Here is a 25498-nt window from a genome sequence, read left to right as displayed (position 1 = left end):
CTCGCATAATTGTATACTGTTCGGTCAGTTTGCTGGTTAACAAACCTAAGTTTCCCAGACAGAAAACCATGAGACCGCCTGAGATCAACTAACTCAGCCACCTTGGGGGAGGGGGGGCATAATAGTTTCTTTCCTCAGTGACAAGATTCAAACTTACAGCTTCCTCCATAGAGTTTGCAGAGAAGAGAATGGGAGGAACTGCCACTTTTTAATATATCAAGGACTTCATTTTTAAAAATGAACAATTTTTTTTTAATTATTTTTTTTTTTTACTTTTGTATTCAAAATTGACAATATGTATGTAATTTAAAATATATTCATTAATCTAAGAATGTTTCATGCTGAAGGTAACGCTGTAACTCTTGAGACATTTTATTTTTTGCTGTACGTAGATGACGCTCTTGTGTGCTGAGTTTTGTTTGGTTCTCTTCTGCTATCATTAGTTGAGGTAAATAGAGAATGAACATGGCAGAGTTTGATGCTATATACGAAGAAGAGGAGGAAGAAGAGCGTTATTATGACGAATATCTAATTGCTACTGTTCCTGAACCAGTAACTGTTCGAGGTGCTGGAAATATGACAGTGTAAGTTATTGTGCTGTTGTATTTATCGGTAGTTTGCAAAGCCTTTTTCGATGTCTTTGTATCTCAGTATTTCATGGGTAATTCCGAGAACGATAATGACCTAATACTAATACTGAGAAATGAACTACTTTCCAGATTCGAGGTTGAACTATGCATATGAAGCAGTATTTTGGTTTGTAATCCTGATTTTTAAATATGTATCCCTATAATTACACTCTAGAATTCAGTTTTTCAAAATATGTTGTTTTTGGAAAAAACTGCCAAGTTGCATTGATCTATTGATCTTAGAAACAAAGAAAGAACTGTGAAGGGAAATAATTGGATGCTGATTATAGCTTCACAGATAAAGCCAAGTTATTTTATAAATATTGTCAAATTTGGATTTATAAATATATGGGGGATATAAAGATGTTTCGTTATTTTCTCTCAATAAAAATGCTATAAGAAAAATTCTGGGAATACTACAAATATGAATAGTTATATTATTACATCAACTATATATCAATGCCAGTTGTCATTGCCTTGACTAATTTACGTGCAATAACCTATTAACCACAACAAATGACAATTTGCATGTGTTTCAAAAAAGGGGGGGGGGGTTGAGAAATGAATCTGTAATATACTTTTGTAATAAAGTTATTGAAATCTAAAATTGTTAAATTACCAGTTTAATGCCAAAAATTGCTTTAAAGCTTGGTGGTAAAACAAATTATAGTTTGGGGAGGCTAAACTCACTTAAAATCTGAGTTATAAAAATATAAATAGCAAGCAGTGTTGCCACCTAGTGATAGCTCTAGCTCTAAATTTTAGATTCAAAAGAGTCCTGGGTGATTTTTTTTTAAAAGTGAGAAAAAATAAATTTTTATGATCAGAATACATATGAATATTTAAACTTAATTTTATTGTTAAAGTATTACAAAAGTGCTAGTGATAACTATTACTAAATATATTTTAGTAATAAATTATATTACTAAAATATATTATTACTAAAAACTATTAACTTTAAAAAAAATAGCAATAAATGAGGAAAATCACAGATTTATTTACTAAATTTGTTTCTCCCCTCAGCTTCATGAAGATTTGGTTTTCACGATAGATTTTTTGGTTGCTTGGTAAATATTTTGGCACATTGATACTTTGGTTTTATTGCCAGTTCATATGGTGCATTATTTATCATGTTTAGAGACTGATTTGCATTTGTATGAGTGAAAAATCCAAAAGAACTTGCAAAGGAAGTTTTGTCTTCTTCCTTCTGCCCAAGATCACTTAACCACAGCTCCATAGAAGGGGCTTTTAAAAATTCTTAGGTTGCCAATGGGATTTGAAGCCATTTGGCTCCAAATGTGTGCAAAGTATTGGTAAGTTGTCATGATATGTGATGATAGAAAGACACAAAGTCCTTTAAAGAAATTATTAAGATAGGTTCATACTAGAATTGCTGCCTTTACATATCTCACTTGGCCCTCATCAATGTTACCTATCCTGCAAAAGAATTTTGAGAATTTTTGTTATTCATATTAGACGTTGTAGAGGAAAAACACTGGACTGTTTATTCAGATATAAGCACGCACACTCCAGTGTTTTGATGTACACATGATGCAGCTGCAAGTGCTTAAAATTCATTTCTAGAAGTATAAATAGTAGGAATACTTTTCAGGGCCATACTTAAGAACAGGCACATGAGACACTAGCCTTGTGTCTCACCATAGAGGGACCTCTGTAATCTCCATTTTTTAAAGCGATTTTTTTTTTTTTTTTTTTTTTTTTAACACTGATTCAAACTAGGGCCCACTTGTACCTACTATGTAAACAGAGACAAGTGAAATTTACTTAAAATGTGGATGAATAATTTCTGCGAAACAACAGATGAATTTCCAGGATAAAGGAAAATCACTCTCTCTCCTAATTCTCTAACAGAGTGCTTACAGCAGAACACAGGTTGACCATGGCATATTGTCTGTGTCAGGAATATGCCTTAATTTTTTCCACTGGCTATGGATATAAGAAAGCATTTGACCAGCATGACTTCTCGGTATAGAACTAAAAATAATAGAAACTATTTATGAAATAATTTAATGCAGGACAGAATGTTTGTTATTTATTTATTTTTTTTTTTAGGAGCATTAGCAACTAAGGCCATATTTTGCTCCGGGGATATGCGGTGGTCATTCCCTGACCTTTCCGCATCCTCCGTATTGGTGGTCACAGGCTCGAACCCCGGTCTAATCAAGAAGCGTGTGCTACTCACTGCTGCTCCAGAATGTCTGATTTATCATTATTATTTATAGAGTCTGAGATAATGAACTCGATAGATTAAATTACGACGACATAATTAATAAATTTGCTAAAGAGCAAGAAAAAAAAAAATATTTCCCTGTGAAGTTTAAAAAAGTCCTGTCTGCGTATGGGTTGCAGATCAGATAGTGTGGGGTTTTTATAAGCCTGGAGAGAATATATTAAATATTCTTATGTTAAATATTAAATATATTAAATATTCTTATGTAGTTCTCATTTAATAATGTGTTCATATTTGGTACCATACAGGTATTGTTAATACTATTATTCTCTTCACCTCTTGTATTTTACATATTACTGTCATATGCTATCAATAAGTCCACTTTGATATTGATATTCCAAGTGTGGTCCACTTTGTTAGACCACACTTGTAATACTGTGTTCAAGTATGGAGAAAGTTACGGGGGGGGGGGGGGAATGGTCTGATTGGACTGCAGGAAGTTTTATTTTAGCCAGCGAGTTATAAATTACTGGAATAAGTTGCCTTCATGGGTGGTAGAGGCTGACAGTTTGGGGAAATTCAAAGGTCATCTGGATAGTACATTCGGGTAAGGGAAGCGCATAGGATGATAGGTTTAATTTCCTTTTTTTTTTTTTTATTAATTATTATTATTTAGTTATTTATTTATTTATTATTATTTTTTTTTTCTTGGCTGGTGCAGCATAAGCCATAGGCTTTCTTGCACCATGCGGCCGTTACTAATAATAATAAAAAAAAGTTCAGGGGGGCCTCAAAATAATATTGGGCCTTAGGCCTCGAAACGCACAAGTATGGCCCTCTGATACTTTTTCTTTTATTTGTTAGTCATAATTAAATGAAAATTAAAAAAAATATATTTAGCTTATTTCTTATTAAGCATGCTGAAGCTTATATTTGTAAAAGACGGGAAACGGGAAACATGCTTTGTAAAAAGGTTAGGTGGAACAGGACCAGGGTATGTCTGCCAGGGGTAAAGGTTGATGACGTAGAGCGGATATCATCTTTTAAGGGCACAAAAGGTGATATAGTTGTACACGTTGGCACTAATGATATTAAGAGTAGGAGACGGGCGGAATTACTTAACAAGTACAGGTCACTGTTGAAAAAAAGCCATGAATTAGGGTTGAATTTGAAAGTGTCTGCAATTCTGCCCAGACACGATAGGAGGGAGTATATGATGAGAAGCCTGTCGATCAATTCAGCCCTGGAAAGATTGTGCAAGGCTGAAGGGATAGAATTTTTTTCAGCCTGGTCTGTACTTGTTAACAGGAGAGACTGCTTCTACAGGGATGGAATACACTTAAATAGAAAGGGTGCAAGAATGTTTGCTGATGCTATCGAGGCAGTGTTAGGTGGGTCGGAAAACTGCTAGATTGGGGGGATACAAGGACTAATAGATTAACAGTAGCCACTGGCAGAGGTGGAAGTGATTCTTGCACTGCTTCTATTGGAATGAGCAGCAGCCTGGAAAATAAGATGCAGGAGATTTCAGAGACTGCTGGGAGTCATTGCGGTACAAGTAAACACATGGGTTGTGTTAGGGTAGCTAAGAAAAAGAACAGGTGCATGTATACTTGCATGTACACCAATCCTAGGAGTTTAGTAAATGAATTTGATGAATTTGAGATATTGTTCAAAACATCAAAGCCAGATATTGTTGGAATTTCAGAGACGTGGTGTCACATAGATATAAGGAATGCAGAACTGGAATTTGGGGAGTACAATGTCTACAGAAGGGATAGACAGGATAGGAACGGAGGAGGGGTTATGCTATTAGTTAAGAAATACATAAAATCCAAGGAAGTGAAGCAAGTCGACATCGCTGGACAATGCAGTGTTGAGTCAGTTTGGTGTGACATAAGCATTGGGAGATCAAAATTGAGAGTAGGAGTGTGCTATAGGCCTAATGACTCTGATGAGTATAATAAGAAACTGTACAGGGAAATAGAGTGGGCCAGTAAATCAGAGAGTCTTATAATAGGGGGATTTTAATTTCCCAGATATTGACTGGAATTTGGGGGCTGGTCACTCACACAGTAGCAAGGCTTTTGTGGATTTATTGGATGATTGTTTTCTACATCAGCATGTTCGGGAGGCAACTAGAGGGAGTAATACTCTCGATTTGATTATCAGTAGTGATTCTCCATGCATTAAGAATCTGCATATAAATGAACCAATAGGTGGCAATGATCACTGTGCTGAAGTGGGATTTACTCGGAGATAATTACCATTAGGGGTAAAGGGTAGGGTTATTGCTTTCGTAAAGGCGACTATGATGGACTGAGACAGTATTTAAATTCTATACAGTGGGACTAACTGATGATGTTACCAACAGCAAATTAAAAATGGGAAGCATTCAAAGAACTTATCTTGGAAGCTACTAGGCTTTACATACCAACCAAGAAATATTGTTCAAGGTTTAGGCCTAAATGGATGTCAGATGAACTAATGAGGCATATGGCAGAGAAGAAAATGCGTGGGATACATACAAATTAACACGTGACACAGAAGCCTATGATGGATACAAGTTGATCTGTAACCAAGTTACAAAGGAGGTTAGGCAGGCGAAGGCAGATTACGAGAAGTCTTTGGCAAGGGATGCAAAGAAAAATAGCAGGGAATTCTTTACATGTGTAAACTCTAGAAGGAAGGGGATGAACCAGATTGGTCCACTTGATATCGAATGGTCAACTGTTGATGATCCTGCTCAGGTAGCTAACAAACTAAATTAATATTTTGCATCGACATTCACACATGAGGAGTTCTTCAGCGAGGGGAATGTCAGAGGTGTATTCAACTCTGGCAGTAAGCTAGAGAATCTTGTAATAACTGAGAGTAAAGTGGAGGAGAAATTGTTGAAGATAAACACAAGAAAGGCACCTGGGGTGGATGGGATCTATCCAGTTATATTAAAGGTGGCAGCAAAGGAAGTAAGCAAACCCTTAGCCATAATTATGAGAGCTTCCTTGGACTGAGGGGAGGTACCCATGGACTGGAGATGTGCAGATATGACCCAAATTCACAAAGGAGGATCAAGGGCTGACATAAGTAATTATAGACCTGTGAGTTTAACTTCTGTTCCCGGAAAATTAATGGAGGCACTGGCTAAAGAAGCACTGCAGGATCATCTAGAGAGGACTTCAGTTATAGCTGGGACACAGCATGGTTTTGTTAAGGGGAAGTCTTGCCTGACCAGTTTGATTGGATACTATGATGCAGTCACAAAAGAACTGGATGCAGGGAATAACTTTGATATTATATACTTGGGTCTTAGAAAGGCTTTTGATACTGTTGCACATGGAAGACTGCTGCACAAATTGGAGCAGTGTGGCATTGGAGACAAATTGCTGCTATGGATAAAGGGGTGGTTGAGGGGGAGAAGACAGAGAGTGGTAATCATTGGACACTGCTCATCGTGGACTAATGTTATTAGTGGAATCCCTCAGGGTTCAGTGTTGGGTCCATTATTGTTTTCTGTATTTATAAATGATATTGATGATGGTATATTAAGCTTAATGTCCAAGTTTGCAGACGATAATAAGGTTGGCTGGGTTGTCAAGGACACTACTGACACTATGCTGCTGCAACAGGATCTGGAAAGGTTGAGCAGATGGGCTTAGAGGTGGCAAATGAAGTTTAACATTGACAAATGTAAAGTACTGCATATGGCAAACAGCAACCCCAGAGCAACGTATCAACTCTGTGGTACTACACTGACAGTGGTAGAGAATGAAAGGGACCTGAGGGTGGTTGTGCAGGCAGATATGAAGTTCTCTGAGCAGTGCAGATGGGCTGCAAGAGTAGCTCATGGTGTATTGTCAATGTTATATAGGAATTTTTCTAGCAGGGATAAGGAGGTGATTATTTCCTTGTATAAGGCAATGGTCAGGCCACACCTAGAGTACTGTATACAGGTCTGGAGGTTTCATTTCAAGAACGATGTAGAGCTGCTAGAACGAGTACAGAGAAGGGCAACAAGATTAGTGAATGGAACAAAGGGGTGCTCTTAGGAAGAAAGGCTTAAGTTTTGCAAATTACAGTGTCTGGAGACTACGCACCAGCGAGGTGATCTGATAGAGGTGTATAAAGCCTTGAATGGTTTGATCATGCTCAATGCTGATGGCATTCTTCCTCTTGCTCAGAATAATCACCTGAGAGGGCATAAATTCAAATTGAGAAAAGACAGATGTAGGATAGACGTGTGGAAATTTGCCTTTAGCCAGTGGGTGATTGGTTGGTGGAATAGACTTCCATCCCTTGTCGTGGAAGTTGATAGCCTAAATAAGTTTAAGGCTCAGCTGGACAGGTATTTCGAACAGGAATACCTGTGGAAGTGGTTATTTTTTATTTATTTATTTATTTTATTTTATTTTATTTATTTATTTTTTTTTGGCTGATGCTGCATAAGCTTGCTTTCTTGCATCAAATGCCTCTACTAATGCTAATGACAACTTGTTTTCATTAGCTCTTATGGAGTGAACTGACCCTCTCCTTATTGAACCTACAGTGTCTCAGAAAATCCCCAGGGCAGCATAGCATTCACATTCTAAATGTGAGCTTGTCTCTTAATACCAATAAAAAGTGATAGTCAATAGAAACATGTGAGAACTTCATAACCTTACTCTGGTAATAGCAGTTTACCTGACTTAAAAACACTGAAGGTAGAGGACACAAGCAGCATAACCATGCAAAAAAAAAAACCCATCTGTTTTTCACTTGTTTAGTGCAGCTGGTAGTAAATGTAAACAATTCTCTCCACACCAATCATGCATCATTGTTCTTAGATACCAGTGAACATGGATTGTAAGGTCGTGATCCAGAGTAATACGTAGTAGCCAGGTGAGCAGGAGCAGCAGTGCATAGCACACGCTTGATTTGACCGGGGTTCTAGCCCGTGACCACCAAATACGTAGGATGCGGAAAGGTCAGGGAATGACCACCGCATATCCCCGGAGCAATATGGCCTTAGTTGCTAATGCTCCTAAAAACCAAATAACAAACAAACAACAGTAATATGTGGTTTAAACACATTTTTTTACACTGTAAGCACCTATAGGAAGGAATATAAAAAGTTGACAAAAGACCTTTCATGCTGAGAAGAGGTTGTGTTAGTGAGGCTGAACCATATGAAATTAGTGATGTTGTAATTACAGATGATTGTTTATTAGAAAAACATTTGAGCGTAAAGGTAAGTAAGGCTCCTGGAGTTGATGGTATATACTTAGTAGTCTTGAAGGAAACTGCAAGGGAGTGTATTGAACCATTGAGGTTAATTATGAGGGCATCTTTGGACTCAGTGGAGGGGAAATGCCTTTGAATTGGAGGAGTGTCATTGTATCACCAATACATAGAGGCAGTTATAAGAGTGAAGTTGTTAACTACAGACCGGTTAGTCTGCCTTCCGTGGTAGGAAAAATTCTTAGAAGCAATAATTAAGAGTGCAGTCCAGGGACATTTATATAGATATGGCATTCTGAAGGACACACAACATGATTTTGTTAAGGGAAAACCATGTTTAACTAACTTAGTAGGCTATTTTGACACAGTTGCTCATGAGCTGGATGTAGGGAACAATTTCGACATAGTGTATTTGGATTTTAACAAAACATTTGATTCTTTCCCTCATGAGAGGTTACTGTATAAGCTTAAACAAGTTAGGATTACTGGTAAAATCCTAAGATGGACTGCTGGGTGGCTGCAGAACAGAAGGCAGAAGATTGTGATTAATGAATATTCTTTAAATTGGTGTAATGTCGGGAGTGAAGTCATTGGTTCTGGGACCACTGTTGTATTTCATTTTCATAAATGACATCAACAAAGGAATAGAAGGTGTGATGTCAAAGTTTGCAGGTGACAAAAAATTGGTAAAGTCGTTAATAATCAGTGTCAAGCAGCGCTCCTTCACAGTGGCTTGAACAGACTTCAGAGATGGTCAGAGAAGTGGCAGCTAAGTTTTTGCTACCACTTCAGCAAAATGCAAGGTCTTACATTTGGTGAAGAATGACCACAAAACAAATTATGCACTTGGTGGAGTTGAAAAAACAGTAGGGGAAGAAAGGGATCTGGAAGTTATGGTATGGGCAGATATGAAGTTTTCTGAACAGCGTAAAACAGGCAGCCAGGAAAGCCCATGGTGTTCTGTTGATGATTTATTGAACATTATCCTCTAGAAATAGGAAGGTCATAATCCTACTGTATAAGGCAGTTGTTAGATCATATTTGAATACTGTGTTCAAGTATAGAGACCTCATCTGAAAAAAAGACATTGAGTTTCTTGAAAGGGTCCAAAGGTGAGCAACTTAAATGGTGAGATCGGCAAAAAGACGACCGTACAAGGAAAACCTTCGATTATGCTACAAAGTGTAGAAACGAGGCATCTCAGAGTTGACTGGATTGAGGTTTATAAGTCACCAAGAGGAATTAGTAAAATGAATGAAGGTGGAATTTTCACTGTTATAAAGAATTCTGGAACTAGGGTCTGTGCTAATTAACAGGAGAGAGACTGCTTCTACAGAGATGGAATACACTTAAATAGAAAGGGTGCAAGAATATTTGCTGATGCTATCAAGGCAGTGTTAGGTGGGTTGGAAAACTGCTGGTTTGAGGGGATACACCAGTGGTTTTCAACCGGGATGCTGCAACAACATTCTTGGGGTACCGTGTAATTTGGGTTTAAGTTACTTAAAATTATTATTATTATTATTTTTTTAAATTTGTATTTATTTCATTATAAAAAGGGTACAATATAAAGGGTACAGTACAATATCCACTGTACCGTATCTTTTTAATTTTGTGGTGATCTATATTTGATCTTTATTTAGTACCTCTATGTAAAGAATAAAATTATTATATAGGTATATATTAAAAAGGTCGAAAACCACTGTGTTAGGCATTTCTTTTGGCTTAGGGGTGCTGTGAAAAAAGTACTGGGACAATAAGGGCACTGTGAATTGAGAAAGTTTGGGAACCTCTGGGATACACAGACTAATAGATTAACGGTAGCCGCAGGCAGAGGTGGAAATGATTTTTGCACTGCTTCTATTGGAATGAGCAGCAGCCTGGAAGGCAAGTTGCTGGGGATCTCAAGAACTGCTGGGAATTGTCATGAAACAAGTAAATACATGGGCTGTGTTAGGGTGACTAAGAATAAGAACAAGTGCATGTATACTTGCTTTTCTAATTATAGTAAACAAATTTGATGAATTTAAAGTGTTGGTCAAGACATCAAAGGTAGATATTGTGAAATATCCGTGACGTTGTGTCACACCGATGCAGGATTGCACAATTAAAATTTGGGGAGTACAATGTGTACAGAAAGGACACACAGGATAGGAAAAGGGAGGAGGTGTTATCTGTTAGTTAAGAAACATAAAATCTAAGGCAGTGCATCCAGTTGCTTTGGTGGGCAGTGCAATGTTGAGTCAGTTTGGTGTGACCTGAGCACTGGGAAGGCAGAAATGAAGGTAGGAGAGTGTTATATGACTTAATGACTCTGATAAATACAACAAATAACTGTACAGAGAAATAGTGGGCCAGTAAATCAGAATGTCTTATAATGATGGATTTTAACCAGATATTAACTGGAACTAGTGGGTTAGTGACTCCCATGCTGGCAAGACTTTTGTGGATTTATTGGATGATTGTTTTCTACAGTAGCATATTCAAGAGGCAACCAGAGGGAGTAATACTTTTGATCTGATTATCAGCAGTGATTATTCATGCAATAAACATTTGTAGATAAAGGAACAACTAGGTGGCAGTGATTACAGTGTCTTGATGTGGGATTTACTTAAAGATGTAACTACCATCAGGGATAAAGGGAAGGGTTTTTGCTTTTGTAAAGTTGACTACAGTGGTTTCAGACAATTTTTAAATTCTATACAATAGGACCAGTTGATGATGTTACCAAGAGCAAATTCTAAATGGGAAGCATTCAAGGAATTAATCTTGGAAGCTACTAGGATTTTCATACTGCCTAAGAAATACTGTTTAATGTTTAGGCCTAAGTGGATGTCAGATGAACTGAGACTTGTGGCAGAGAAGGAAAATGTGTGGGAAGCATATAAATTATTAGTATACAAAGAAGCTTATGGTAGATATAAGCTAGTCTGTAATCAAGTTGCAAAGGAGGGTAGGCAAGTGAAGGCAGATTAGGAGAAATCTTTTGGCAAAGGATGCAAAGAAAAACAGCAAAATCTTCTTTACTTATATCAACTCTAGAATGAAGGGGATGAATCAAATTGTTCCACTTGTTATCAATGGTTCAACTGTAGATGAACCTGCTCAGTTGACACTGAATGAGTATTTTGCATCTACATTCACACATGAGGAATTCTGTGGGGCAAGGACTGAAGCTTATTAAACTGTATCAGGGAGCTAAATGATTTTGTAATAACTGAGAGCAAAGTGGAGGAGAAATTTTGAAGTTAAACATAAGAAAGGTACCTTGGGTGGACAGGACTATCCAGTTATGTTAAAGGAGGTGGAAAAGGAAGTAAGTAAACCTTTAGGCATAAATATGAGAGAGTATCCTTGGATTCAGGGGAATTCCCCACGGACTGGAGATGTGTAAATGTATCCCAAATTCACAAAGGGGAATGAAAGGGCGACATGAATAATTACAGACCTGTTAGTTTTACTTCTGTTCTGGGGAAAGTAATAGAGTCACTGGTTAAAGAAGCATTGCTGAATCATGTAGACAAGACTGCAGTAATAATTCAGACACAACATGGGTTTATTAAGGGGAAGTCTTGTCTGTCCAGTTTGATTGGATACTATGATGTGTTCACAAAGGAACTGGATGCCAAAAATAATTTTGATATGATATACTTGGATTTCAGGAAAGCTTTTGATACTGTTGCACATGGAAGACTACTGTACAAATTGGAGCAGTATGGCATTAAGGGCAAGTTGTTACAATAATGGAGAAGAAAGAGGGGGAATAAAGGAGTGCTTCTACCAAGAAAGGTTTAAGTTCTGCAAATTGCAGCATCTGGAGACTAGGCACCTGCAAAGTGATCTGATTGAGGTGTATAAGGCTTTGAATGGTTTGAGCAGGCTCAATGTTGATGGGATTCTTCCTCTTGCTCAGGTTACGGAACTGATTGTACATAAACTGAAATTGAAGAAAGATATTTTGTAGAATAGATGTGCAGAAATTTGCCTTTAGCCAGTGGGTAGTTGATTGCTGGAACAAACTTCTCTGTGTTGTTGTTGAAGTTGATCATTTAAACAAATTCAACAAAGAACTGGATAAACTTTTGAAATTAATGGATAGGTGAAATGGGAAGTTTTTTTGTTTTTTGGCTGATGCTGTTTAAGCTTGCTTTTTTGCATCATATGCCTCTACTAATGCTAATTCTAAACTGATTTAAGCCAATAGAGAGGTAGATAAGCAGGCGGAAGGATATACGCAGCATTGTGTACAGAAAACTTAATGGAGAAAAACAGACTGAGATCCAGGTTCAGCACAAAAATGAGTGATAAATGTCTTACCTAATTTATTGGAAGAATTTAGTTCTAACTGTATTTTCAACACTGATGAAATTGGTGTTTATTTCACAGCAGTGCCTGAGCATATTTTATTATTCAGAAATGAACATTTGAGAGCTGGAAAAATCAGAAAGAAAGAGTGAATGTATTTCTTATATGCAATATGACAGGCATAAAAAAAAAAAAAAAAACTTTTTGTAATTGGTAAAAGTAAGTATCCATGCACATTCGGAGGTACAAAAATCCTACTAATTGAATACGAGAGCAACACAATTGCATTGTGACATCTCAAATTTTCGTTGACTTACTGAAGGAATGTGACAGAATTATTGCAAGTCAGTAAAAAAATTGCACCTACTGTAGATAACTGAACAGCTCATCCAAATGTGCAGTTGAAGAACATAAAATTCATATTTCTTAGAGCAAATACAATATCCGCAGTGCAACCTTTGGATCAGGGAATCACAAAGTTTTCAAAACATTGTGCAGGAGTTCAATGCAACGAAACATTTTTGCAGAAATTGAAAGCGACGATGCCCAAACTAGACATAGCAAAAAAAAAAAAAAAAAGAAAAAGAATTACTTATTAGATGTAGTGCCTCAGATTTAATTTCTGAACAAACAATCAAAAACTGTTTTCGTACAGATTTATTGAGCCAGGTGTTGATAAATATTGAAGAAAGTAGTGCAGTGCCAACAGGATATACAGTAATTCATTTAATTTTACACAAATTTTCGATGAGTGGGTGAAAATTGAAAATCTTCTGACAGCAGGTGATCTGTCAGTAAAGGATATAGTCTGTGGGATTCCAATGATGAAGATATTGAGGTCTTGAGAGTTATGCTAATGACCAGAGAAATTATGAAATATTTTTAAGTGTTATGGAGAACTTAAGGGTGAGAAAAGAAAGGTGAAAATTATTGTACAGGTTACAAGAATATATTAAAAATTTAACTACTAAGGATTTAAAACAACAAAATTGGAGAAATTTTTAAATAGCAAAATTCATAACATTAAACAGATGGTACTTTTATAATGTGCTTTTGTATTCATTGTTTGGTTTTATTATGGAAAATGCCGATAGGAGGTGTGGCGTCTATCAGCATTTCTCATAATAAAACAGTGGAAATGAAATTGCAATGAACCAACTCTGTGTATAATATTCTAATTTAAAAAAAAAAACTTATTTTTTCTTTAGTTGAGTTTAATCCTCTTGTTGTTGGAAATAATACTTACCTGGATATTTACTATATTATCTGATTACTCTGTTTTTTCAGATTGCGATTATTCGCTTCGTGCCATCTGCCATTACATTAATTTATTATTTCCACCTGTTTTTCAGTAGTTATGATTTATTTCCACCCCTACATTGTTGTAAATGTTATATTTTCTTTTCATTTCTCATTCATAACTTTCCAGCAACAGCAAAAAAAAAAAAAAAAAATTTCCTGGAATTCATTTTTATTTATTTTTCCTGGAATTTATTCAAACCATCCACATCCACAAACAAAAGATGGAAGCCTTTTCCACCAATCAGCCACTCGCTGGCTGAATGAAAACTTCCCTGCATCTATCCTGCAACCATCCTTTCTCAACTAAAATTTATAAGTCCCTCGTGTATAGTCTCAGCAAGGGAAAGAATGCCATTCACGTTCAGCTTACTCAGTCAGATCACCCCACAGGTCCCTAGTCTCCAGATTCTGCAATTTGTTAAACTGAAGCATTTCATTGTAAGAGTACTCCTTTCTTCCCCTCACCATTCTCTGTGCCCATTCCAACAGATTTACATCCTTCCTAAAGTGAGGACTCCAGACCTGTATACAATACTCTAAATGTGGGTCTAACCATGGCCTTATACAACAGAATAGTTATCTCCTTATCCCTTCTAGCAAAGTTTCTGTATATCATTGACAAAACCCCATGAGCTGTCCTGGCAGCATGTCTGTACTAGGACTCACAATACTGGTCAAAATCTTAATACCTGTATTTCGGTATTTTTAATTTATGAAACCGGGATACTGGTATTCCAAAAAAATATATTTTTTGCAATAAATTTTTATGACAATTAGGTGCAATTAAATAAGGAAAAAACAAGTAATTACTTGAATTCACGTTTTAAATCAAACTTTTATTACAATAATAAATATTCTAGCAAAAATTATTAAACATACAGTTATTCTAAAAACATAATCCACACTATTTGTCCGAATAAAGTGAGCTCTTAAGAAACTCAATAGTGTTATCATTTAAACTGGATCTAATTTTGGTATATATTTAATTAGCGGCAGAAAATGTCCTTTTGGATTCTGTGCTGGTTGGTGCTTTCTACTGAGATAGCCATAGACGAGTTGCAGTTAAATTCCCTTCTTATTCCCTCATCTGCAAGAATATTTGCTGATGCTATCAATGCAGAGTTAGATGTGTCGGAAAACTGCTAACTTGGAGGGGATACAAGGACTAATAGATTAACAGTAGCCACTGGCAGAGGTGAAAGTGATTCTTGCACTGCTTTTATTGGAAAGAGCAGCAGCCTGGAAAACAAGATGCAGGGTATTTCAGAGACTGCTGGGAGTCATTGCAGTACAAGTAAACAACGGGTGTGTTAGGGTAGCTAAGAATAGGAACAGGTGCATGTATACTTGGATGTACACCAATGCTAGGAGTTTGGTAAATAAATTTGAGGTGTTGCTCAAAACATCAAAGGTGGATATTGTTGGGATATCAGAGACGTGGTGTCACACAGATATAAGGAATGCAGAACTGGAATTTGGGGGGTACAATTTGTAGTGAAAGGATAGACAGGATAGAAAGAAAGGGAGGAAGGGTTATGCTTTTAGTTAAGAAACACATAAAATCCAAGGAAGTGCAGCCAGTCGACATCGCTGGACAGTGCAGTGTCGAGTCAGTTTGATGTGACGTAAGCATTGGTAAAGCAAAATTGTGAGTAGGAGTGTGTTATAGGCCTAATGACTCTGATGAGTATAATAAGAAACTGTACAGGTAAATAGAGTGGGCCAGTAAATCAGAGAGTCTTATAATGGAAGATTTTAATTTCCCGGATATTGACTGGAATTGGTGAGTTGGTCACTCACACACTAGCAAGGCTTTTGTGGATTTATTGGATGATTGTTTTCTACATCAGCATGTTCTGAAGGCAACTAGAGGGAGCAGTGCTCTTGATCTGATTATCAGTAGTGATTTTTCATACATTAAGAATCTGCAGCTAAAGGAACCACTAGGTGGCAGTGATCACAGTGTGCTGAAGTGGGATTTACTCAAAGAGGTAACTACCATCAGGGATAAAGGGAAGGGTTTTTGCTTTCGTAAAGGCGACTTCAAAATGGGAGGCATTCGAAGAATTTATCTTGGAAGCTACTAGGCTTTACATACCAACTAAGAAATATTGTTTAAGATTTAGGCCTAAATGGATGTCAGATGAACTAGTGTGACATATGGCAGAGAAGAAAAATGCATGGGATACATATAAATTAATGGGTGATGTGGAAGCCTATGATAGATATAAGCTGGTCTGTAACCAAGTTACAAAGGACATTAGGCAGGCATAGGCAGATTATGAGAAATCTCTGGCAAAGGATGCAAAGAAAAACAGAAAAGAGTTCTTTACCTGTGTAAACTCTATAAGGAAAGGGATGAATCAGATTGGTCCACTGGACATTGATGGTTCAACTGTTGATGATCCTGCTCAGGTGGTTAACAAACTGAATGAATATTTTGCATCCATATTCACACATGACGAATTATTCAAGGAAGAGAATGCCAAAGGTGAATTAAACTCTGCCAGTGAGGTAGATGATTTCGTAATAACTGAGAGGAAATTGGAAGAGAAATTGTTGAAGATAAACATAAAAAAGGCACTGGGGTGGATGGGATCTATCCAGTTATATTAAAGGAGGCAGCAAAGGAAGTAAGCAGACCCTTATCCATGATTATGAGAGCTTCTTTGGACTCAGGGGAGGTACCCATGGACTGGAGATGTGCAAATGTGACCCAAATTCACAAAGGAGGATCAAAGGGCGACACAAGTAATTATAGACCTGTTAGTTTAACTTTTGTTCCAGGAAAATTAATGGAGGCACTGGTTAAAGAAGCACTGCAGATCATCTAGACAAGACTTCAGTTATAGCTCGAACACAGCATGGTTTTGTTAAGGGGAAGTCTTGCCTGACCAATTTGATTGGATACTATGATGCAGTCACAAAAGAGCTGGATGCAGGGAATAACTTTGATATTATATACTTGGATCTTAGAAAAGCTTTTGATACCGTTGCACATGGAAGACTGCTGCACAAATTGGAGCAGTGTGGCATTGGAGGCAAATTGCTGCTATGGATAAAGGGATGGTTGAGCGGGAGAAGACAGAGTGGTAATCAATGGACACTGCTTATCGTGGTCTAATGTTATTAGTGGAGTCCCTCAGGGTTCAGTGTAGGGTCCATTGTTATTTTCTGTATTTATAAATGATATTGATGATGGTATATCAAGCTTAATGTTCAAGTTTGCAGACGATGTGAAAGCTTTGCAGGGTTGTTAAGGAAATTAATAACAGTACGCTGCTGCAACAGGATCTAGAAAAGTTGAGCAAATGGGCTGAGAGGTGGCAAATGAAGTTTAACATTGACAAATGTAAAGGACTACATATGGGAAGCAGTAACCCAAGAGCAACATATCAACTCTGTGGTATTACACTGACAGTGGTAGAGAATGAAAGGACCTGGGTCCTTTGTCATTGTGCAGGCAGATATGAAGTTTTCTGAGCAGTGCAGACTGTCTGTGAGAGTAGCCCATGGTGTCTTGTTAGTGATATACAGGGATAAGGAGGTGATTATCCCCTTGTATAAGGCAATGGTCAGGCCACATCCTGAGTACTGCATACAGGTCTGGAGGCCTCGTTTTAAGAAGGATGTAGAGCTGTTGGAATGAGCACAGAGAACAGCAACAAGGTTAGTGAATGGAACGAAGGGTTGCTCTTACGAAGAATGGCTTAAATTTTTCAGATTACAGTGTCTGGAGACTAGGCACCTGCGAAATGATCTGATTGAGATGTATAAAGCCTTGAATGGTTTGAGCATGCTCAATGCTGATGGGATTCTTCCTCTTGCTCAGAACAATCGGCTGAGAGATCATAAATTCAAATTGAGGAAAGGAAGTTGTAGGACAGATGTGTGGAAGTTTGCCTTCGGCCAGCGGGTAGTTGGTTGGTGGAACAGACTTCCATCTTTTGTTGTGGAAGTTGATAGCCTAAATAAATTTAAGGCTGACCTGGATAGGTATTTGGAACAAAAGGAGGGGTGAAATGGAAGTGGGTTTTTTTTGGCTGATAATGCTAAAATACTAATCTTCAAAAAATCATATTTCCTTTTTGACTTTTTATGGCACTATACCCATATTAACGAAAGAAAGGGACACAGTTTAGCTTGGTGAGGAAACCAAATCTAAGTCATGGGGGGGGCATTAATTTTTATTTACCTGTACTTTAGTTGGCCTCCGTAGCCGAGTGGTCAGGAGCGGGAGTGCAGTAGCTCACGCTCTTTGAGTAGACCGGGGTTCAAGCCCCTGACTGCTAAATACGGTTGATCTGCCAACCCGCACTGGACCAGCTTGTCAGATTATGGTCCATTTCCCTCAGCATGAATTGTTGACGAGGCTTCCATCCTGCAGTGGGTTGATAATGGCTGCAGTTTACGTTTTTTTTTTACCTTAGTATTGCTGCAGTGGCCATTGTTATGATTTTTGTACAGCAGCTCCCCTCAAGCACTAAGCCCCACAAGCTATCTGACTGCGTTAAAAAATGAGATTTTCTTGGAGCTGAGGGATATTTCCCCCCAACACACACGAGTATATATATTTTATGTGAACTGTCAGTTTCTCAAGATCAATGACACAAATATAAAACAAAAGTCATTTATCATATAAATCTACTTACAATACATAACTGGTGTTCATTTACATCTAATCCATTCATTTTTCTCATTTAATCTGTTAATACATGCTATAATTACCATAAAATTAGTCATTTATCATATAAATCTACTTACAATACATAACTGGTGTTCATTTACATCTAATCCATTCATTTTTCTCATTTAATCTGTTAATACATGCTATAATTACCATAAAATTACTCTCAATTAGCAATCTCAACTCTCTCTACATCTTCAAACACTAAACTATTCAATCTTAATCACGTCCTCATGTTTCTCTTAATCACCAATATCAATTCTCTTCACAACAGCAATCCATAACTCGCTAATTTTATGCTAATCTCTCTTATCTCTCTTATCAATTTTCTTTACAACTTTAACCAATAAACCAACTCAAAACTAAACATTTCCTTATTTCTCATGTTTCTTTAACTTCAGTCTTACTCTAAAATAATCTCCCATTTTATCTAAGTACCATTTCCAAAACAGCAGAGTTCAGAGGATTTACCTTCCTTCTCTTTCACTGTGGGATTTCTTCCACGGAGTGCAGTGATGTCTCTCTCTCTCTCTCTCTCTTTTCTTAGTTGAACTGTGCATCTCTGCCGTATAGCTCTTCCAGTACTGTCTTATTTTGGGATTTTTAGAGCAGTTCTCTGTTAATACTGAAGGAAATTACAACAGCAGTAGTAGAAGCCAGGGCACTATCTGAACTGGCTTGTTATTCAACTTCCTGATTAACTTCTAGCACAGGAACATGCCCGGCAGAACCCTTCACTATATAGCTGGACACGACCAGAACTGAACCCAGTACTACCACTGGAAGTCTGCAATCCCCCCGAACAACAACTACAAACCCCTCTTTTGGTGCGGGCATCTTATTTATTTCCTTCTCATTTATTTATTTATTGAATTGATTGCAGTTACAATCACCCCTTGTACTACTTTTTTATATGCAAGCTTATGTGCAAACTCCAGAGGGGTTTGCCCGCATTTACGTATCTCTCCTTATCTAATTTAAACCTGACCCAATCATGGTGTTATTCTTTATACTCGCTATTCTTCCTTTGGTGGGAAAAACAAAATATTTTTCCCACACAATGAAACACTTTGATCTTTTACCTCTAGATCACCTGTTCACAATATCTTGAATTGCTCCCTACCAACACCCTTTCCCAAAATGCACTAAATGTTGCAGCCTCGAATAGAGGTGTAACAGAGGGATTAAGCTATTGTTCAGAAGCTTTTAATTTTAACCCTTCCGCATCTGCCATACCATTGTTCACCATATTCCTATACTCCCCTACCAGGCCTACTGCCACTAATAAAAATATTTCTGTAATGATGTTTTCGTTATTCCTTAAGTGCTTTACTTCCACACACATTATACTTACTAAAAGAAATATATTTGTAAGATTTTTGTCTTACAGTTCCATGACGTTTTCAGGTTTCCGTTGCATTTGTACTATGTATAACATCCCTCATTTGCAAATTCAGCAGTATTAATGATTTATTACTGTCAATTTTATAACCTTTATGTGAATAAATCATTTTCTATTATTATTATTTTTTAAATTAGTACCGAAAAACCAGTATTTTTGTATCAATGTATCAATACCGGTATTGATACAAAATTGGTACAAATTTGTATCAATACCGGTATTGATACTGGTATAGACAGGATAGAAAGAAAGGGAGGAGGGGTTATGCTTTTAGTTAAGAAACACATAAAATCCAAGGAAGTGCAGCCAGTCGACATCACTGGACAGTGCAGTGTCGAGTCAGTTTGATGTGACATAAACATTGGTAAAGCAAAATTGTGAGTAGGAGTGTGTTATAGGACTAATGACTCTGATGAGTATAATAAGAAACTGTACAGGGAAATAGAGTGGGCCAGTAAATCAGAGAGTCTTATAAGGGAGGATTTTAATTTCCCGGATATTGACTGGAATTTGTGAGTTGGTCACTCACACACTAGCAAGGCTTTTGTGGATTTATTGGATGATTGTTTTCTACATCAGCATGTTCTGAAGGCAACTAGAGGGAGCAATGCTCTTGATCTGATTATCAGTAGTGATTTTAAATACCGGAAAAAAATTACTGGGATCCCAGTATTGTAAGCCCTAGTCTGTACTGCTCAGGGAATTTCATATCTGCAAAATTATGCCCAGATATTTTTAATTTTCTACTACTCTGAGTGTAGTAGTAGTAGTAGTGGCATGTGATGCAAGAAAGCAAGTGTATGAGCTTATGCAGCATCAGCCAAAAAAAAAAAAAAAAAATCACACCATTCCCTCCAAATGCCTGTCCAGTTCCTCTTTAAATTTATTCAACCTATCAACTTCCACAACGACAGATAAAAGTTTGTTCCAGCAATTAACCACCCGCTAGCTAAAGGCAAATTTCTGCACATCTATTCTATATCTGTCCTTTCTTAATTTGAATTTATGCCCCCTTAGGTTCGTAATCTGAACAAGTGGAAGGATCCCATCAGAATTCAGCGTGCTCAACCCATTCAAGGCCTTATACACCTCAATCAGATCACCGCGCAGGTGCCTAGTCTCCAGCCACTGCAATTTGCAGAACTTAAGCCTCTCTTGGTAAGAGGATCCCTTCATTCCCCTCACCAATCTTGTTGCCCTTCTCTGTACACGCTCAAGTAAATCTACATCCTTCCTAAAATGAGGTCTCCAGACCTGTACACAGTACTCAAGGCATGGCCTGACCATTGCCTTATACAGAGGGATAATCACCTCCTTTTCCCTGCTAGCAAAATTCCTATATATCATTGACAAAACCCCGTGACCTGCCCTGCCAGCCTGTCTGCATTGCTCAGAAAACGTCATATCTGACTGCACAATTACTCCCAGGTCTTTTTCATTTTCTACCACCTTAAGTGTAGTACCACACAGTTGGTACTTTTCTCTCGGGTTACTTCTACCCATATGCAGTACTTTGCATTTGCCAAGGTTAAACTTCAGTTGCCACTTCTTAGCCCATCTGCCCAAATTATCTAGATCCTGTTGCAGTAGCACACTGCCATTACATTAAATATATGATATCAACATTAACAACCCTGCCTACCTTTGTATCATCTGCAAACTTTGACACTAAGCCTGATATACCTTCATCAATATCATTGATAAATATACAAAACAACAGTGGACCCAACACCGAACCCTGTGGGACTCCACTAATAACATTAGTCCACGAAGAGCAGCAGCCATTGATTACCACCCTCTGTCTTCTCCCACTTAACCATCCTTTTATCCATTGTAGCAACTTACCCTTAATACCATTCTGCTCCAATTTGTACAATAGTCTGCCATGCACAACAGTGTCAAAAGCTTTCCTGAAATCCAAATATATGATATCAAAATTATTTTTTGCATCTAGTTCCTTTGTAACCACATCATAATAACCAATCAAATTTGTCAGACAAGACTTTTACTTAACAAACCCATGCTGTGTCTGAATTATTTTCTTGTCTAGATGATCCTGCAATGCATCTTTAACCAGTGACTCCATTATTTTACCCGGAACAGAAGTTAAACTAACTGGTGTGTAATTACTCGTGTCACCCTTCGATCCCCCTTTATGAATTGGGAATACATTTGCACATCTCCAGTCCGTGGGAACCTCCCCTGAATCCAAGGATGCTCTCATAATTATGGCTAAGGGTTGCTTAGTTGCTTTGCCACCTCCTTTAATATAACTGGATAGATCCCATCCACCCCAGGTGCTTTTCTTATGTTTAACTTCAACAATTTCTCCTCCACTTTGCTCTCAGTTATTACAAAATCATTAAGTATCCAGCTACAATTTGATAACCTTCTGTCTAGTTCCACACAGTTGATAAGTTACTCTGAGATTACTGCTGCCTATATGCAGTACCTTGCATTTGTCAATGTTGAACTTTAGCTGCCATTTCTCAACCTACCAACCTAATTTTTCTAAATCTGGTTGCAGTATCATACCATCATTACTGTTATTAATCACGGCCATCCAAACAGCTGGAAACTTGGACATTAAGCCTGATATACTTTCAATGTCATTAATAAATATTAAAAACAACAATTGGCCCAGAACTGAACCCTGGGTAACTTCACTTTAACATTAGTCCATAAAAGCCTTTTCCAAACTTGGGTCTGCAAAACGTTCAGAAGGAGTATCAAGTAATGTGTTTTTTTATATATATACAGGGTGTTTCAAAATTATGTACACACTTCAAAAATTTATATTTAATGAACAATATATATAATTTTAATTTTTTTTAATACTTTGAAGACAAAAAACACTTTTTTTTACAACAATAAAACTTTGCTTTAATTGTTCAAAATGCCCTCCATCAGCATTAATGCATGAGCGACATCTATCTTCAACAGAGCTACATACTGAAATTCACAAATCAGGAGAAATGTTTTCTGTTTCTTGTTGAATTTTCATCCACAATTCCTCCAATGTTTATGGTTTGTGACTGTAAACCCAATTTTTCAAGTATCCCCAAGCAAAAAAATCTAAAGGGGTGAGATCATGAGCATGATTTTTGCCATTTTTTTGAACATACTGCTCACAAAATTGCAATTGTTGATCCAGATCATCTTCCTGGATTGCGTGCACTAATCAAGGTATAAATGACAAAGTTTAATTCCTTCATCATTCTAAAAACGTATGGATTAAACCTAGCTCTTATGAACACCATCTTGTAGGTTTTTTTGGGGTGCACGAGATTGCATTTCTTATGGCTTCAACGTTTTCATTACTTTTTACATACATACCAATTGATAACCACTGTTTTCTTCTACTTTAACCATTCCTTTATCCATAGCAGTAACTTGCATTTAATGCCACATTGCTCTTGTTTATATAGCAGTCTTAGCATTAGCTAAAAGAGGCATATGATGCAAGAAAGCAAGCTTATGCAGCATCAGCCAAAAAAAAAAAAAAAAGCTCCCATTTCACCCCTCCGTTCGTTCCAAATACCTGTCCGGCTCAGCCTTAAATTTATTAAGGATATCAATTTCCACAACAAAGGATGGAAGTCTGTTCCCCCAACTAACTACCCGCTGGCTAAAGGCAAACTTCTGTACGTTCATTTTCCTCAATTTGAATTGATGCCCTCTCAGGTGATTATTCCAAGCAAGAGGAAGAATCCCATCAGCATTGAGCATGCTCAAACCATTCAAGGCTTTATACACCTCAATTAAATAACTTGCAGGTGCCTAGTCTCCAGACACTGTAATTTGCAAAACTTAAGCCATTCTTCATAAGAGCAACCCTTTGTTCCATTCAATAATCTTGTTGCTCTTCTCTGTATTCGTTCCAACAACTCTACATCCTTCTTAAAATGAGGCCTCCAGACCTGTATACAGTACTCAAGGTGTGGCCTGACTATTGCCTTATACAAGGGGATAATCACATTTATCCCTCCTAGAAAAATTCTTGTATATCATTGACAAGACACCATGCGCTACTCTTGCAGACTGTCTGCACTGCTCAGAGAACTTCATATCTGCCTGCACAATTATCCCCAGGTCCTTTTCGTTCTCTACGACTGTCAGTGTAGTACCACAGAGTTGATATGTTACTCTGGGGTTACTGCTTCCCATATGTAGTACTTTACATTTGTCAAGGCGCCTCCGTAGCCAGGTGGGAAGGAGCAGCAGTGCGTAGAACACACTTCTTGATTAAACCGGGGTTCGAGCCCGTCACCACCAAATACGGAGGATGCGGAAAGGTCAGGGAATGACCACCGCATATTCCCGGAGCAATATGGCCTTAGTTGCTAATGCTCCTAAAAACCAAACAACAACGTTTGTCAATGTTAAACTTCATTTGCCAACTCTCAGCCCATCTGCTCAACTTTTCTCGATCCTTGGCAGCAGCGTACTGTCATTAGTGTCCTTAACATCCCTGCCAACCTTTGTATCATCTGAAAATTTGGACATTACGCTTGATATTCCGTCATCAATATCATTTATAAATACAGAAAACAACAATGGACCCAATACTGAACCCTGAGGGACTCCACTAATAACATTAGTCCACGATGAGCAGTGTCCATTGATTACCACTCTCTGTCTTCTTCCCCTCAACCACCCCTTTATGCATAGCAGCAATTTGCCTCCAATGCCACACTGCTCCAATTTGTGCAGCAGTCTTCCACGTGCAACAGTATCAAAAGCCTTTCTAAGATCCATGTATATAATATCAAAGTTATTCCCTGCATCCAGTTCTTTTATGACTGCATCATAGTATCCAATCAAATTGGTCAGGAAAGACTTCCCCTTAACAAAACCATGCTGTGTTTGAGCTATAACTGAAGTCTTGTCTAGATGATCCTGCAGTGCTTCCATTAATTTTCCTGGTACAGAAGTTAAACTCCCAGGTCTATAATTACATGTGTCAGCCTTTGATCCTCCTTTGTGAATTGGGGTCACAAATGCACATCTCCAGTCTATGGGTGCCTCCCCTGAGTCCAAGGATGCTCTCATAATTATGGCTTCGGGTTTGCTTACTTCCTTTGCTGTCTCCTTTAAAATAACTGGATAGATCTCATCTACCTCAGGTGCCTTTCTTGTGTTTATCTTCAACAATTTCTCCTCCACTTTACTCTCAGTTATTACAAGATTACTTGTAATAACTGAGAGTAAGCTTACTGCCAGAGTTGAATACACCTCTGGCATTCCCCTCGCTGAATAACTCCTCATGTGTGAATGTCGATACAAAATGTTCATTTAGTTTTTAGCTACCTGAGCAGGATCATCAACAGCTGAACCATCGATATCAAGTGGACCAATCTGATTCATCCCTTTCCTTCTAGAGTTTACATAAGTAAAGAATTCTTTGCAGTTTTTCTTTGCATCCTTTGCCAAAAATTTCTCATAATCTGCCATTGCCTGCCTAACCTCCTTTGTGACTTGGTTACAGACCAGCTTATATCTATTATAGGCTTCTGTGTCACGTGTTAATTTATATGTATCCCATGCATTTTCTTTTCTGCAATGTGTCTCATTAGTTCATCTGACATCCATTTAGGCCTAAACCTTGAACAATATTCCTTAGTTGGTATGTAAAGCCTAGCAGCTTCCATGATAAGTTCTTTGAATGCTTTCCATTTTGAATTTGCTGTTGGTAACATCATCAGTTGGTCCCACTGTATAGAATTTAAATACTATCTGAGACCATCGTAGTTGCCTTTACGAAA

General features: G+C 37.6%; 1 protein-coding gene across 1 annotated transcript in view; it reads left to right on the top strand.

Moving 5' to 3' along the window:
- Window positions 1-431: 431 nt before the first annotated feature.
- Window positions 432-25498, top strand: part of LOC150079794 (cysteine-rich hydrophobic domain-containing protein 2) — a 67929-nt gene continuing 42862 nt past the window's right edge. Inside the window, exon 1 of the mRNA XM_090382215.1 lies at window positions 432-584. Coding sequence (XP_090238341.1) covers window positions 460-584 — 125 coding nt within the window. The 5' untranslated portion in view covers window positions 432-459. The remainder of the gene's footprint in view (window positions 585-25498) is intronic.

This window comes from Mastigoproctus giganteus, chromosome 10 (assembly GCF_048544385.1).
Source record: "Mastigoproctus giganteus isolate SK-2022 chromosome 10, ASM4854438v1, whole genome shotgun sequence".
Lineage (NCBI taxonomy): Eukaryota > Metazoa > Arthropoda > Arachnida > Uropygi > Thelyphonidae > Mastigoproctus > Mastigoproctus giganteus.
Note: the sequence above shows the minus strand (reverse complement) of the source record. Positions and strands in the feature narration are given on the sequence as shown.